The sequence below is a fragment of the Thermothelomyces thermophilus genome, chromosome 1, assembly GCF_000226095.1.
Source record: "Thermothelomyces thermophilus ATCC 42464 chromosome 1, complete sequence".
NCBI classification, from domain to species: domain Eukaryota; kingdom Fungi; phylum Ascomycota; class Sordariomycetes; order Sordariales; family Chaetomiaceae; genus Thermothelomyces; species Thermothelomyces thermophilus.
In genome coordinates, this window is record NC_016472.1 from 6,367,033 (window position 1) to 6,380,015 (window position 12,983).

The 12,983-nt window shown below is 57.4% G+C and overlaps 5 protein-coding genes across 5 annotated transcripts; 2 read left to right on the plus strand and 3 right to left on the minus strand.

Annotated features, from left to right (window-relative positions):
* Positions 1-450: 450 nt before the first annotated feature.
* On the minus strand, positions 451-3,945 carry MYCTH_2297430 (uncharacterized protein). The gene is made up of 2 exons (XM_003659843.1): positions 1,217-3,945; positions 451-1,143 (listed from the first exon to the last, which is right to left on the minus strand). The coding sequence occupies exons 1-2, from the start codon at positions 3,810-3,812 to the stop codon at positions 1,088-1,090; spliced, it is 2,652 nt and encodes an 883-aa protein (XP_003659891.1). The 5' UTR covers positions 3,813-3,945; the 3' UTR covers positions 451-1,087.
* An 862-nt stretch (positions 3,946-4,807) lies between these two features.
* On the minus strand, positions 4,808-6,607 carry MYCTH_64173 (uncharacterized protein). Its single transcript, XM_003659844.1, has 4 exons — positions 5,946-6,607; positions 5,374-5,535; positions 5,247-5,316; positions 4,808-5,189 (listed from the first exon to the last, which is right to left on the minus strand). The coding sequence occupies exons 1-4, from the start codon at positions 6,042-6,044 to the stop codon at positions 5,167-5,169; spliced, it is 354 nt and encodes a 117-aa protein (XP_003659892.1). The 5' UTR covers positions 6,045-6,607; the 3' UTR covers positions 4,808-5,166.
* A 690-nt stretch (positions 6,608-7,297) lies between these two features.
* On the plus strand, positions 7,298-8,937 carry MYCTH_2297436 (uncharacterized protein). Its single transcript, XM_003659845.1, has 3 exons — positions 7,298-7,367; positions 7,423-8,424; positions 8,499-8,937. The coding sequence occupies exons 2-3, from the start codon at positions 7,431-7,433 to the stop codon at positions 8,792-8,794; spliced, it is 1,290 nt and encodes a 429-aa protein (XP_003659893.1). The 5' UTR covers positions 7,298-7,367; positions 7,423-7,430; the 3' UTR covers positions 8,795-8,937.
* Positions 8,938-8,965: 28 nt separating this feature from the next.
* On the minus strand, positions 8,966-9,677 carry MYCTH_2297437 (uncharacterized protein). Its single transcript, XM_003659846.1, has 3 exons — positions 9,446-9,677; positions 9,197-9,368; positions 8,966-9,143 (listed from the first exon to the last, which is right to left on the minus strand). Exons 1-3 carry the CDS (start codon positions 9,550-9,552, stop codon positions 9,081-9,083), a joined length of 342 nt encoding a protein of 113 aa, XP_003659894.1. The 5' UTR covers positions 9,553-9,677; the 3' UTR covers positions 8,966-9,080.
* Positions 9,678-11,105: 1,428 nt separating this feature from the next.
* Positions 11,106-12,742, plus strand: MYCTH_2049706 (uncharacterized protein; the record flags this gene model as incomplete). Its single annotated transcript, XM_003659847.1, has 5 exons — positions 11,106-11,173; positions 11,246-11,361; positions 11,430-12,109; positions 12,161-12,440; positions 12,492-12,742. 5 exons carry the CDS (start codon positions 11,106-11,108, stop codon positions 12,740-12,742), a joined length of 1,395 nt encoding a protein of 464 aa, XP_003659895.1.
* Between the last annotated feature and the right edge of the window lie 241 nt (positions 12,743-12,983).

A 12,983-nucleotide genomic window follows, 5' to 3' on the forward strand; every position in this document is an offset into this window, starting at 1 on the left:
CAAAGACGTGCTCCCAGTGCGGCCATACTTCTTGGGGCCAGCCAGAGTAGGCTAGACGCGCTCAAAGTGCATCTCAAACCTGGCGCCACCCGGTAAGAATGAAAGCAAGCCGTCGCTGTCACTAACTGGTATCCACAGGGTGCCAAGCGTTCCATCTCTAAGAATATTTATTCGCGGCCTCTGGTCGCTCCGTGCCAAGGGTACGACCGCCTCGGCGGGGACTCGGACGACATCTATCTGCCCGGTCGTTACCTTTGTCAAGCCGTAAACAACCACAGCCGCTCGATGTCGGCGCCGTCGTACATTCAGTGTCCCTTGAGACCTGACTCCGTAGCATCGCTGAAAAGGGGCAGCGCGTATTATCCGGTTCGATGCCAAGGTGCTGTGAAGTCTCAGTGAGGTTTTTGCAGTAGCCCCTTATCGTCGATACCTAGGGCTGGTGTCATTGAACGCCATTTTGCCTCTCGCATTCAACCATGTTTTTTTGACGACGTAAATGATGTATTCAATGATTACCAATATTGTCCGACCTCGGAGTAGGTTTAGTATAGTCGCGGGAGCAGCTAGAGACGCGATGGTTCTGCACCCCCAGCCTGGTGCCACGCTACGAAAGCCTCACCGCACCTTGTAATCATGCTCGACTACACACACGAGGCGAATAAATCGCGTGGGTTAAACTTGAGCTTGCATCATCATCATCAAGAGTTTGCTCCTGTGAGTGGAGTCAAGGGTCGGGGAACTTCGCAACCCGCTTGGCAACGAGACGCCATATAATGCAGAATTGAACCACGGAGAGACACGATCGACGCAAAAGGCCCCCCGGCCTTGAGATTCCTCTTCCCCTTATATACAAAACCTACCGACTCAGTGACGAAACCCGAATCGTCTGTCCCATAGCCGAAGCCGAAACCCGATTTTTGCGAAACAAAAATATTCCCCGCCAAAACTCCGGAAGGAGAGAGAACGACCATATGAACAGAATAGGAGGGAACAAGAGACGAACCTGCTAACGAGTGCCGATGTGGTATCGAAGCCCCTGATCGGCCCCCAGCAAAGAAACGCATATGTACTCTCTTGCAAGATCATTTTACATGACGGGAATACCTTCGTACTCTGCGTAACCCAGGGCGAGGTTCATGTTTTCTATTTCCCTGGCATTAGCACAACCGATACCGTACGCAATGGAGAGAGCGGATTGGTAGCAGGAGGAACTTACGCAAACATTGAGTAGCGGCGCCCTTGAGCAGGTTGTCGATGGTGGCGCACACGACGACACGCTTCCCGCTCTTGTCCACCTCGAACCCGCCAATCTCGACGCCGTGCTTGCCGCTGATGTTCTTGACCAGCGGCGCCTCGCCTACCACCTTGACCAGCTTCTCGCCGGCATAGCGGTCCTGATAGATCTGGCGGATGTCGCGCGACGTCATGGTCTTGTTGAGCGGGATCGAGATGGTGTGGTGGATGCCGCGGAACCAGACAGCGACGTGCGGGATAAACGCCACCTGCGCGCCGAGCTGCGTGCTAACCTCGCGCTCGTGGATATGGCCCGTCAGGCTGTACGGGATGATGTTATCCGTGAGCAGGTTGACGTCGTTCTTGGGAGAAGGCTTAGTGCCCGCGCCCGAGTAGCCGGAGACGCCAAACACGTGAGGCATGCCGCCGAGATGGGGGACAAGGGGAGCGATACCGAGCTGGGCAGCCGTGGCGTAGCAGCCGGGGTTAGCGATCTGGGTGGCCTGGGTGAGGTTCGCCCTAGAAACGAGCTCGGGGAGACCGTAAGTCCAGGTGTTGTCGAAACGGTAGTCTGCTGACAAGTCGACGATGACGCTCTTATGGTCCGAGCCCTTGCGGCCCTCGTACACGGCCTCGACGAATGGCTTGCAGACGCCGTTCGGCAGAGCCAGGACCCAACAGTCGATCTCGCCCCGCCGCTCCATATCCCGGACGTCTTCGGGGCTGAGATTCTCGTAGATGACGTCTCGCTTGTTGTACCCTTCGAGCTTGGTGCCCGCAAGCTCGCGGGAGGAGACATGGCGCAGATCCATGTTCGGGTGAGAGTCGAGCAAGCGGATCAGCTCCTGGCCGGTGTAGCCGCGGGCGCCAATCAATGCCACCCTGGCGGGCTGCGACTTGGATGCGTTCTTCTTGCCGATCGGGGGGTTGGGGTTGGTCTGGGTAACGTAGGTCCTCCGAGCCGTCTGGCCAGAGGTTGGCGCCGAGAGGATGGGGCGGCGAGCGAGCGTGGAATAGGCACGGGCCTGCTGGGCTACCGGCTTGGCCCCGTTCGTGGCGGCGCGCTGCTTCGTGGCGGCGCGCTGCAACCGCGACTCGAGGTTGGAGTCGCCAAGCATGGCACGGCCATGCTGCGTGAAGTCCTTCATCAACTGCACCACCTCCTCGCCGTTCTCGATCCCGTACCAGAACATAACACTGCCGTTCCGGGTGATGCTGCCGTCAGCCTTGTCGAAGAACCACCCGAGGTTCTCGTCATCCTCCCTCACGGTCCAGACAAGCTGGGGGTGCTCCTTGCGGAGGGCCGTGAAGATGTTATCGGCGACGTTGGTCAGCCACCCAGACTTGGTGATAGTCAGGGTAGCAAGGGTAGCCTGGCGCCCGTTGCGCGCCGGCAAGACGATGGCAAGGGCGTTCATCGGCCCGTCGTAATACGCCTTGAAGTCGTTTTCCTGGAGGAAGTCGAGGTACTTGTCAACGGTGGCCCGGGCATCGGGGCCCTCCCGGTCGCGAATCAGCACCTCCTTCAGGGCGTCCAGGTCCTTGAACTCGGACAGGCTGGTAGCCGAGAGCAGCTTGTTGCCGCGGCGGATGAGCGTGCCGGCCCCGGAGTCCGTGAACAGTTCCTTCTGGAGCTCTCCAGGGTGAATGATGGCGACACTGGTAGCGCGAGGCAGGGTATCCAGCAGCTCCTTGATCTCCTTGATCTTCAACCGGGTGCCGTACTTGACCCATGACTGCGACATGAGGTAGTCATACTCCTCGTCCAGGTTGATGGCCGAGATCCTCTGGCCCGCAGCGTCGAAAAGACCACCCTTCTCGGACAGGTAGACGACCTTGAGGGGCTCCAGGGCCCGGGCCAGCTCGGCAGCAGCGACGTCGGCATTGACATTGAGGATCTGGCCATCGTCGGTCTCGGCCATGGAGGTGAGAATCGGAAGATAGCCATTGTTGATGGCCGTCTCGATGGGCTTCTTGTTGACGCTCGTGATCTTTCCGACAAAGCCCCACTTGTCCTTGTCAAGATAGTCTGCCCTGAACATGCCGGTCGTCAGGGGCTGGGCGTGCACGCCCTTCTCCTCCAGCTTGTTCACCAGGTTGAGGTTCTCCTGGAGGAACAGGTCGCGTGCGACACGCAGAGTCTTGGAGTCGGTCACCCGGATCCCTTCCTCAAACTGAGGCTCGACGCCGGCCTGCTCGAGCAGGGTGTTGAGCTGGGGCCCGGCCCCGTGGACGATGACGGGATAGAGGCCGACGGCGTAGAGGAATGCCAAGCTAGAGCATAACTCGTCCAGGTAGTCGGTCAGGATGGCACCGCCGACCTTGATGACGGCGAAGCGCTGCGACGAAACGGAGGTGAAGAGCGAGAGGTACTGCTGAACTTCGCGCTTGGATCCCACAGACGACAGCGTCTGCACGATCATGCCGCGGGTGCTGAGGTCGATGGATCGGGCGGCAGAAGACGAGAAAGGTCTCGCTCGATGAAGGGAAGCAGGCACGGCGGCGAGGCGCGACCGGGGCAGGCGGCGGACGCTGCGGCGGGCGCCCGCCCTCAGGGCAACAGCACAAGCGGAAAGCATCGTGGGGAAGCTGACGGTCGGTTGAAGAGAAATTCGAACAGTCGAGCTGTTTGGCTAAGGAAACCCGAGCGGTGTGCGACCGAGAGGGAAGGAGGTTTCCGGGGAGATGTTCCAGAGGAGCAGTGAACCTCGCGACGAATCGGAGCTACCTTGCACTCGGCTGGAGCTGGACCTCGGATGAGTCAATAGCGAGCGGACCACCTACCATTGACGGCGGAGAAGCCAAGGGATCAGAGACGGAGGAGCGGCGGAGGCCCTGCCGAGAGTCAATGGCACGAGGTCGAGGCCGGAGGTAAAGCCGGAGTCGGTGGTCGTCCCAAGGCTTTTTTGAATGTAGGGGCCTGGCAAGTGTCGGTCAAGCGGTGGTGGAGGGGCAACCAAAGAAAAAAAAATTGACCGAAACCGCTTTCGCAGAGGGGGGACGGGACTGGTCCAGCATGCCGAGCCCCTGTTAGTGCCTGCAGGTGCTGTGGAGCGACTTCGGCACCAAACCTGGATATGGCAGCAAACCAACCATCAGCTACTGACCCCAATAAAAAAACCACGCCATTCTCTTCTGGAAACAGGTTAATCGCGCATAGGTATTGAGGAATTCCGTACTTGAAAGCAAGTAGGATATATAGTATATAGTGCACGCAGCGCAGCTGCTGTAGTGGGTGAGCTGGTCGGGCTAAACTCGGGCAGCCATCCAAGGCTTCGCGTGTCGGCGAGAGAAGGTCAGGAAACCATCTATGACTTGGGTGGAACATGTCCCAAAGGACATAATGTGTACATATTCCCCGTTTCCAATTGCAGTTATCCGTCCCTCGCACTGAACCTAACCCGGGGCATCTCGGTCCACCTATGCGCGATGAATGACGTGCAACCTTTGGATCACCAGACTAATCAGTATTGGATGTATTGGATGTAATCCGTACACCTCAACCGCCGGGACTTCTCAGTTCCCACGCTGAACCCCCCCCCCCCTCCCCAAAAGCGCGTCCTGGTTATGTTTAGCACAGCATGTACAGAAGCGCGTTGCTTTCCCCTTCTGGTACTAAGAAGAGTCGTGAATGCTCATCATAACCACCATCTCGATTAATTGCCCAAGGGAACCTGCTCCCTCGACCCATCATAAGTACAGCTACCTCCGTTGGAAGTGACAGTGTTGCTCCATGCTGAGATCCACGCAACGCCAAGCGACCCACGGCTAGTCTGCGCGACCAGCCCCGAGACCGCGAAATCAAAAAGCAAAGGCCCAAAACATGAAAATTCCAAACGAGCACGATTCATCCCGGCGGGAGCCAATCCACGGCTTATATCCTTTCCGTCTTGCTTTACAACCAGTTCAAAGTCGTCACGGTCATCGCTGGGATCATTTCTTCGTCGAGGTAACGACTACGCATCTCGTCAGCGGGGAGAGTTTTGGAAGGGGCGTACAGTGGTACCACAAACCTGCTGGAATGATGATGATCGCGAGGAGGACAATAATGCCGATGCCGAGCCAAATACGCATCTTCATATCCTGCGGACCGGTTAGATAGATCGAAACGAGGCAGGAAAAATCACGGATCCTGCTCACCTTCCACCACATCTGCTTCCGGACCCTGTTGGCGCTGCGACGGAAGGTCTGGGCGGAATCGGCCAGCTTGTTCGACTGTTCATGTAGGTCTTCGATTCTTTCCCTCCGGTCCATGAGCCTCTCCGCATTCTTCTGAAGCTCAAGCTTGGCCGCTTGGATTTCCTACCGAGAGGGTCAGCCGACACATTCCCAGTCCTCTCGGGCATAAAAAGTATGAAGCATGAAGATTCGAAAAGGTGACCCGATGCGACAAAGAGGAGAGCATCGACGATGCTCAGCTTCCTCGGGCAGGAGCCACTGCCGCCACTGCAAACCAAAATCTTGTGCATCGGGCTGTCACCGGAACGTCGCGGATGGCACGATAGTTGTCAAACAGAGACATCAAATCCCAGATTGAACAACTGATTAGATGCTGCAGCGTGCGGATGGTTTGTCGCATGGCTGTGGGAGACGGCGATGACGTCGGCGACGGCAATGTCGTCGGTCGCTCGGCGTTTGGGCTTCGGCTGCGAACCCCCATCCATCCTCACGCGCCTTCAACTGTGGAAGTATCACGAATACAATCAACCTACCTTGTTAGCCTCCTCGAACCTCGAGTTCCCCGCCGAAGCCCCCTCGCCGGGCCCGCTGGAGCTGTTCGGGATGTAAGGATCGTAGGGCGACGTGGACATTTTGACAATCGCAGACGACGACTATCGATGGATCAAAGTCGCAGTGTGCAGGAATCGCAAGAGCAAATGCTCGGTTTGGTGAGGAATTCGGCGCGCTATTGGGAAGTGATGGCAACTGTGCTCGAGATTGGTGCAGAGATGGCGGAATGAAGCGGGTTGCTGGAGGAGTTGGCTGCGCCGATGACTGACGAACCTGTTTTCTTCAGGCGACACGCCAGCCATACATCTGACCAGGGGGGTTACCGGGGGGCACACGCCGCTGGCAGGTGGCGCTCGAACCACCGAGATACCCGCTGAATTGTGCGAGGTATCCGCTAACAGATTTAATGGGGAACTCAGCCGTAAGCTGATAGTGGAGCAACCACTTAGAAGGGCTCAGAGCCACCTGTCAGGCAGCCGAGCCACTCTGCCAAGAGCCAGTCCGTATCAAAGCAAGCAAGTAGGCGCATGCAAGGCTTTGTTCTGGAAGAGATGGAATTTGTTGGTGATGAATACTCCGTAATATCAGCAATCTCCAATGAGCTGCACTCTTCTCGCTTAGGGACTGAGGTTAAATGAGAAACCCAAATGGCAGAGTGCACATCGTCGGCATCTGCACCAGGACGCTAAAACCTGCTTGGGATTTGAACATTGCTCAAAAACAGCCCGTGGTGTTTGGCCGTCCTGGCGAGTCCGAATGCTCAAGTTCTCCGGGGTTCTCGGATTTTCTCGTCGAGGTGTGAACAAGTCTGGTGCGGCATTCTGTCGCAGCCTGGTTTCATCACCACTTGGTAGACTGTGCACTAAGATCTTACCCCTTTATTACGAAGGACTTTACCGAGTAACCCCAACAAGTCATGCCCTCGGGTCCCCGCAATTTTGCCGCCGTAGCGTTCATTGTTTTGTTTTGGACCAAGGCGCCTGCGTTCCAGCGGGGTCTCAGGATAACTAAAGCTATTGCAAGCACTGTGACTGGCAAGATTGCACTCTCGGGCACAGAGTTGTAAGCGGAAACGGCTTGTGGGAGACGCTGCCATTTGCGGGACAAGAGCTCGTATCGAGTAATCACCTACACAGTAGATCCATGTAGGGATCAGTGATGACAGACATTGGATCTTCCGCTCTTCCGGTGTGTAATACGCAGGACAGATACGCCTCGCTCTTTAACTTATTAGTCCCTGGCTCCTCGAGTGGCAGTGGCAAGAGAGCGCTGTCGCATCAGGGGAGAGTACCTAAGCTAACCCTTACCCTTATCTCTACAAATCTGAGAGGATGACGCCAAGAGCCGCTTTTTTTTCTAGTGTAATCAGTTCGCATCGCCGCTCTTAGCCGGCATCAGTCATAGTAGGGATTTGTTGCTCGCTCCGGCCAACCTCCCCGAGCTCATCCTATCCAACAGCAGCAACCATGGCCTCTCCGATACCCCTCCAGAAGATACAAGCGCCTCTCCGGCGCACCCTGGCGCGATCTTCGGTTTTCTCATCCCGTACTTACGCCACGATCCCGTCCCCTTCGGACCCGACGGCACGACCGGCATCGGCTGGCAGCGAACCCACCACCACCGCCCCGACCAAGCCCGCGCGCCCGACCTACTTCAAAAACACCACCCTAGCCTCCTTCAGCGACTTCCTCCCCACCTCGCCCTCCGCGCCCCTCCCGCCCAGCGAGGCCTACGCCCCGCGCACCGCCACCGTCGGGCCCGAGGGGCGCAAGCGCACCATCACGCGGCTGCCCGACTGGCTCAAGACGCCGATCCCCTCGGCCGGGGCCAACCCCAACTTCGCCAAGATCAAGGCGGACCTGCGCGGGCTGGGCCTGCACACGGTCTGCGAGGAGGCGCGCTGCCCCAACATCGGCGAGTGCTGGGGCGGCAGCAGCAAGGCGGCCGCCACGGCCACCATCATGCTCATGGGCGACACGTGCACGCGCGGGTGCCGCTTCTGCTCCGTCAAGACGAGCCGCACGCCGCCGCCGCTGGACCCGCACGAGCCCGAGAACACGGCCGAGGCGCTCGCCCGCTGGGGGCTCGGCTACGTCGTCCTGACGAGCGTCGACCGCGACGACCTGCCCGACGGCGGCGCCAGGCACTTTGCCGAGACGATCCGCAAGATCAAGGCCAAGAAGCCGACCATGCTGGTCGAGGCCCTGACGGGCGACTTTGCCGGCGATCTCGACATGGTCCGGATCGTCGCCGAGAGCGGCCTGGACGTGTACGCGCACAACGTCGAGACCGTCGAGGCCTTGACCCCGTACGTGAGGGACCGGCGGGCCACGTTCAGGCAGAGCTTGAAGGTGCTGGAGCACGTCAAGGAGGTCAGGGGGAAGGAGGGGATCATCACCAAGACCAGCATCATGCTGGGTCTGGGCGAGACCGAGGAGGAGATCTGGGAGACGCTGAGGGGTAGGTTTTGGTTTTTTTTTTTTTTCGATCCCGTTCCGAGGACCTGAAAGCGTTGACTAACAACACTTCGGCAGAGCTGAGGAAGGTGGATGTCGACGTCGTCACCTTTGGCCAGTACATGCGGCCCACCAAGCGCCATCTCAAGGTGGAGCGCTATGTCACGCCCGAGGAGTTTGAGATCTGGAGGCAGCGCGCCCTGGACATGGGCTTCCTGTATTGCGCCAGCGGTCCCCTCGTCCGGTCGTCCTACAAGGCCGGCGAGGCGTTCATTGAGAACGTGTTACGGAAGCGGGCCGGCGAGAAGGCCATGGCGGCAGAGAACCTTGGCCAGGCCGTAGCGGCCGAGGGGGGGAGTAGCAAGGCTCTGTGATTCTTATCCGTCGGAAGGCTTTTCAACATCTTTGGGGATGGCGTTTCACACACCATTCGCGGTATAGACGGGATTCGCGCGGTATTGCATTGGACAGGACGGCGTTTGGGAACGGTCTTTAATCATTTGCCTCTACTACTGTAAACATGAATTGTACACGACACACATCAGGGACCTCGATGCGTGCCTCACACCGCTGATCCGAACCTGATATCTTCGATTCGGCCGAGCGACTCGTTTCCCGTGACTCCGATGCTGGCTCTGATGCCGCACGGCGCTGCCCCCCTTACCAGCTGGCCTTCTTGACGCCCGGCAAGTTGCCAGCGAGCGCCTGTAACCGGAAGTTGTACTGCCAAATTGTTAGCTCGTCAAAACTCCCCTCCGTATGTGGTGTCTCCTCACTCTTGACATCTTGAAATCTCTGAAAATACCCCTCCCCTTTCCGCCGAGGATACACCGGTTCCGGATCTGGGTCGGGCGCGTGTAGCAGTGCATCTGCGTCAGCTGCAGCTGCGCGGTCGCGCGGGTGCGAGCGGGAAGGGTCGTGTTGCGGACAATGTAGCGGAGGGCTTGCCTGTGGAGCGGTAAATGTACGTCAGCAGTCCGTTCAAGTACCGCGTCGGCGCGCGAATTCAGATTGAGCCCCGTTACCTCTCCGCTTCGGCGGCCTCGAAGGCCTTTCGCTTCGAGTGGTCGCGGATGACCCTGATGTTGGTGAAGCACCCGAGGTCGAGCTTCTTTGCCCTGAACATAGACATCTTTGCAATTGTCCGTCTAATGACTGGCGTGAAATTGCCTGTGCACGGAGAGGTTCTCGGCCTCTTGGGGCGTCGTCGTCTTTGGCTCTGCGGCGAGGACGTCTTGCGTTGTGGTTCGATGTCACGATTCTGCCGGGCGGTGTAGGGGAATTTCGTCCGCGCCAGCAACTGGCCATCCGAGGAGGAAGTCCGTGCACAAGTGACAGCTGCAATATGCACAGACCAGCAACATCTGTATGTACAGTTGTGATCCGTACAAGAGCGATGGTGTGTACAATAGAGGAAGTTGTATATGTTGGTTGCTCTCGTTCTCTCTTGTTCTCTAGTTACCCCTGCCCCTGACTATATTAAAATTAGTAACTCTCTTTTTTCATGAATCCACGAAACCATCAGATTAGCGCTATTATGATCAAGTAGATTTTTGGCTCGAATGATCAGCTCATCGAGCTTGATCGAAGATGAGCCTCACCATCTCCCTGGTACTCACTGCCTCTGGGTGACGAGAAGCGTGGTTCTTGGTTGCAGTCTTGAGTTTTGTTTTGGATGTAGAGAGAAGAGGTCGCAATTTGGCAGCGTGATCTAATCTGAACTCAGCAGCGGCTCGTGTCAAAATACAACATATAGGTGCAATTGCTGGAAGCAGCAATTGCGGCGTTGCTTTTGCGTTTCACATCTTGTGCAATGTCTGGAGCTTCCATCTGGGGTGCAACTTGCTTGTCTATGTCTCCGGGGAGGCTTCCATGTATGGAAGGCATAGTCTGCCCAATTTTCTGGGCTCTTCCTGAGTTACTTCCGGCCAGTCAGTCAACGGCTCCCTGGTAAGCATGATATTCACGCCCTATGCCTATGAGCAGCCGAATCCCGGTAATAACAGCCGGTAGTTCTCAGCTGAGAACAGAACAGAACCCGTGAATAAAGGTTGACCACTTCATGACACGCGTGGGGTTATCATAGTGAGTTCTTTAAATTGTAATTCTCCTTGAAAAGGGCGCCAAGTCGAGTCAAATGGTTGAGTATTGAAGTAGCAGCAATATACACTGATAATATGATGCTAGCGTGGTGGTTAACAATGGAAAGGTTCGCGGACTCAAAGAAGCCGACACCAAGTTGCTATCCCATGGCAGCGCTTTAATTCCGGTTGTCTTGTTTTCCTGTCTTAGTTGTTCTTTCCCGAAAGCTGCCTTCTCTTCCATTTCTCCGATTAATTGCTCAGACTTGCAAGAAGAAACACAATCAATGGCCCTCAACAAACTTAGCAAAGCCCCAGCTTTTGTGCTGCACATGTTTGCAATCTCGTTGCCCGTTTGCATTCCACTCCTTGTTGAGTGGCTTGATCCTGCTTTTCCGCAAACATACATTCCTCTCTCGGCACCTTTCTGCGTATACCCGAGCCGATATGCGCACTTGCTTCTGGTTTCTTGAAGTTCTTGCTGATTACCGGATCCTCATCAGTCCCTGGCTCGTTATTCCGCCGCAGGTTATTTTACTCCTCCTACACGGAAATTGCAACTTTCGGATCTCGAGTACGTTGTCGTCGAACTGACTGGCTGGCCATGTTTCGCCGACGCTGGTCGGGTCTTCCAGCAGACCCGGTCTTCCCATCAGACTTCAGAGAGCTTGGGTACGTTCTCTGTTTTCGCTTAATTACTGACAATGAAGCCACTCGCTGTGCTAATCAAGATTCCTTTCAAAGGTACTTTATCAACGACGTCGACGAGATCCGCTCCATCGAGAACCCTGACTACTACTTCAAGTACTACCTGACCAAGAACGAGCGCTGGAACGAGCGCCAGCGCTTCGCCTTCAACCGTATTCCTTCCTCTCTGCTATTCCCACGCGCGGGAGTCCCTCTTCATTCCACTAACAGCCCTCAACAGAAGCGGTCCGCAGAGAGATTCACACCCGCCTCGACGCCCAAAACTTCACCACCATCCCCCTCCCGCTCGGCACGCCCCCCACGGACCCGCACGTCCCGATCCGCACGACCCCGGACCTCGCCGCCGCAAGCCGCGTGGTGCTGCTCTTCGGCGAGTCGTGCCAGCCGCTCGGCGTGCTCGCGCACCGCGTGATCGGCGGCAGGGGCGGCATCACGCGGGGATCGGTGCTGGGCCTCGTCGCGGCGCTCCGCGCCCAGCCGTCCTCGGCCGCTGACCCATCGCCGCCGGGCGTCCTGCTGGCCAACGCCGGCGAGCTGTGGTGGTGGCCCGAGGGCCGGTGCGGGCTGACGCCGGTGGACAGGCACCGCGTGCCGATGGCGAGCGCCGTGCACCTCGGGAGGTATCACGATCCGAAGGTGAACGAGGTGGCGGGGAACGGAACGGCCGGGGAGCATGTGAGAGGGGTGTTCGATGCTACCTTGAGGGGGGAACTGGTCGATGAGAAGGCCAAAGTGGATGTCATTGCCGTGGGCGATACGGCGGAGGAAGTAGTTAACTACCTGGACGATGACGAGGTTTGGGAAGTCGCTGGCGACAGGCTGAGCTGTATGGTGGTGCTGGGAGGGTGCTACAGCTCTAAGAAATTCAAGTGTGAAGGTTTCAAGAGGTTCGTGGCAGAGGTATGTTTTTCCTTCCTTTACAGGGATGGAAAAGATACTAACTCAGCACAGCGCGCCCGCGCCTATATCATCCACCACGCGCATCTCGACACTCCCGTTGCCGGCCCCGAAGGCAGCCCTGACACGGCGGGGTTCACCTCGTACGGCTGCCCGGTCTTCAGCGCGGGCCCAGCCAAGGAGACTGAAACCATGCTGATTGAGGCTCAGTCGGCCGTGCTCAAGTGGATGCAGGAGGTCGCTATGGAAGGAACGGCGTACAAAAACGCGGTCGTCAAAATCTTCGGGGACAACGATAGCGGTGCCACCGCCGAGGAGTCCAATTCGTGGTGGGGTGTGACGGAGGAGGGCTGCAACGCGGTGGACGAGACGGAAGCGCGGAAAGATGCCATAGGCGTGCGCGGTAATAACAAGAGTGAGGCGAGGGTTCAGACGAAGGACACCGACCGGGCCAAGGGTAAGGCCGAGGACAATACCGGCGAAGTCCGCCATAACGCAGAGGGCTCCGGGGCCAACCTCGAGGACGTGCCGAACAGAGGGGTAGCAGCACGGCCTGTGAGGAACGGTGCGGCAGGCGCTCGTGATGTCGAGGATCATGACGATAAGGTGAAGACCAGCGACGGCCCTGACGCCTAAGACCTGAAGTAATTGCTGGAGGACATCAGGGATCTGAAAGTCCAGCACTAGGCGGACGGCAGAGCGCCAGGTGAGATGATTTGCCAATTTTACCTGGCCCGTCGATGATGGATGCACTGCAGTGTATTCCGAGTTGAGCAGTCTTGCAACTTTTTGGGGACTCGCCGGCATACCATACAGCTTGCAGGGAGACACTCAATCTGAGGTTAATTTTCCCCGGATGTAATCCATGCGTGTGTGG

What these genes read in the sequence shown, in the direction of transcription:
- MYCTH_2297430 (XM_003659843.1), bottom strand. Translation starts at nt 3,812, where the DNA reads ATGCTTTCCGCTTGTGCTGTTGCCCTGAGGGCGGGCGCCCGCCGCAGC. An exon ending in CGCCGCTACTCAATGTTTGC is followed by an intron (nt 1,144 to 1,216) that starts GTAAGTTCCTCC and finishes CCAGGGAAATAG; the next exon opens with AAAACATGAACCTCGCCCTG.
- MYCTH_64173 (XM_003659844.1), bottom strand. Translation starts at nt 6,044, where the DNA reads ATGTCCACGTCGCCCTACGATCCTTACATCCCGAACAGCTCCAGCGGG. An exon ending in GGTTCGAGGAGGCTAACAAG is followed by an intron (nt 5,536 to 5,945) that starts GTAGGTTGATTG and finishes CCCTCTCGGTAG; the next exon opens with GAAATCCAAGCGGCCAAGCT. An exon ending in GATCATCATCATTCCAGCAG is followed by an intron (nt 5,190 to 5,246) that starts GTTTGTGGTACC and finishes CGAGATGCGTAG; the next exon opens with TCGTTACCTCGACGAAGAAA.
- MYCTH_2297436 (XM_003659845.1), top strand. Translation starts at nt 7,431, where the DNA reads ATGGCCTCTCCGATACCCCTCCAGAAGATACAAGCGCCTCTCCGGCGC. An exon ending in GATCTGGGAGACGCTGAGGG is followed by an intron (nt 8,425 to 8,498) that starts GTAGGTTTTGGT and finishes ACACTTCGGCAG; the next exon opens with AGCTGAGGAAGGTGGATGTC.
- MYCTH_2297437 (XM_003659846.1), bottom strand. Translation starts at nt 9,552, where the DNA reads ATGTCTATGTTCAGGGCAAAGAAGCTCGACCTCGGGTGCTTCACCAAC. An exon ending in GAGGCCGCCGAAGCGGAGAG is followed by an intron (nt 9,369 to 9,445) that starts GTAACGGGGCTC and finishes ACCGCTCCACAG; the next exon opens with GCAAGCCCTCCGCTACATTG. An exon ending in GAGATTTCAAGATGTCAAGA is followed by an intron (nt 9,144 to 9,196) that starts GTGAGGAGACAC and finishes ACAATTTGGCAG; the next exon opens with TACAACTTCCGGTTACAGGC.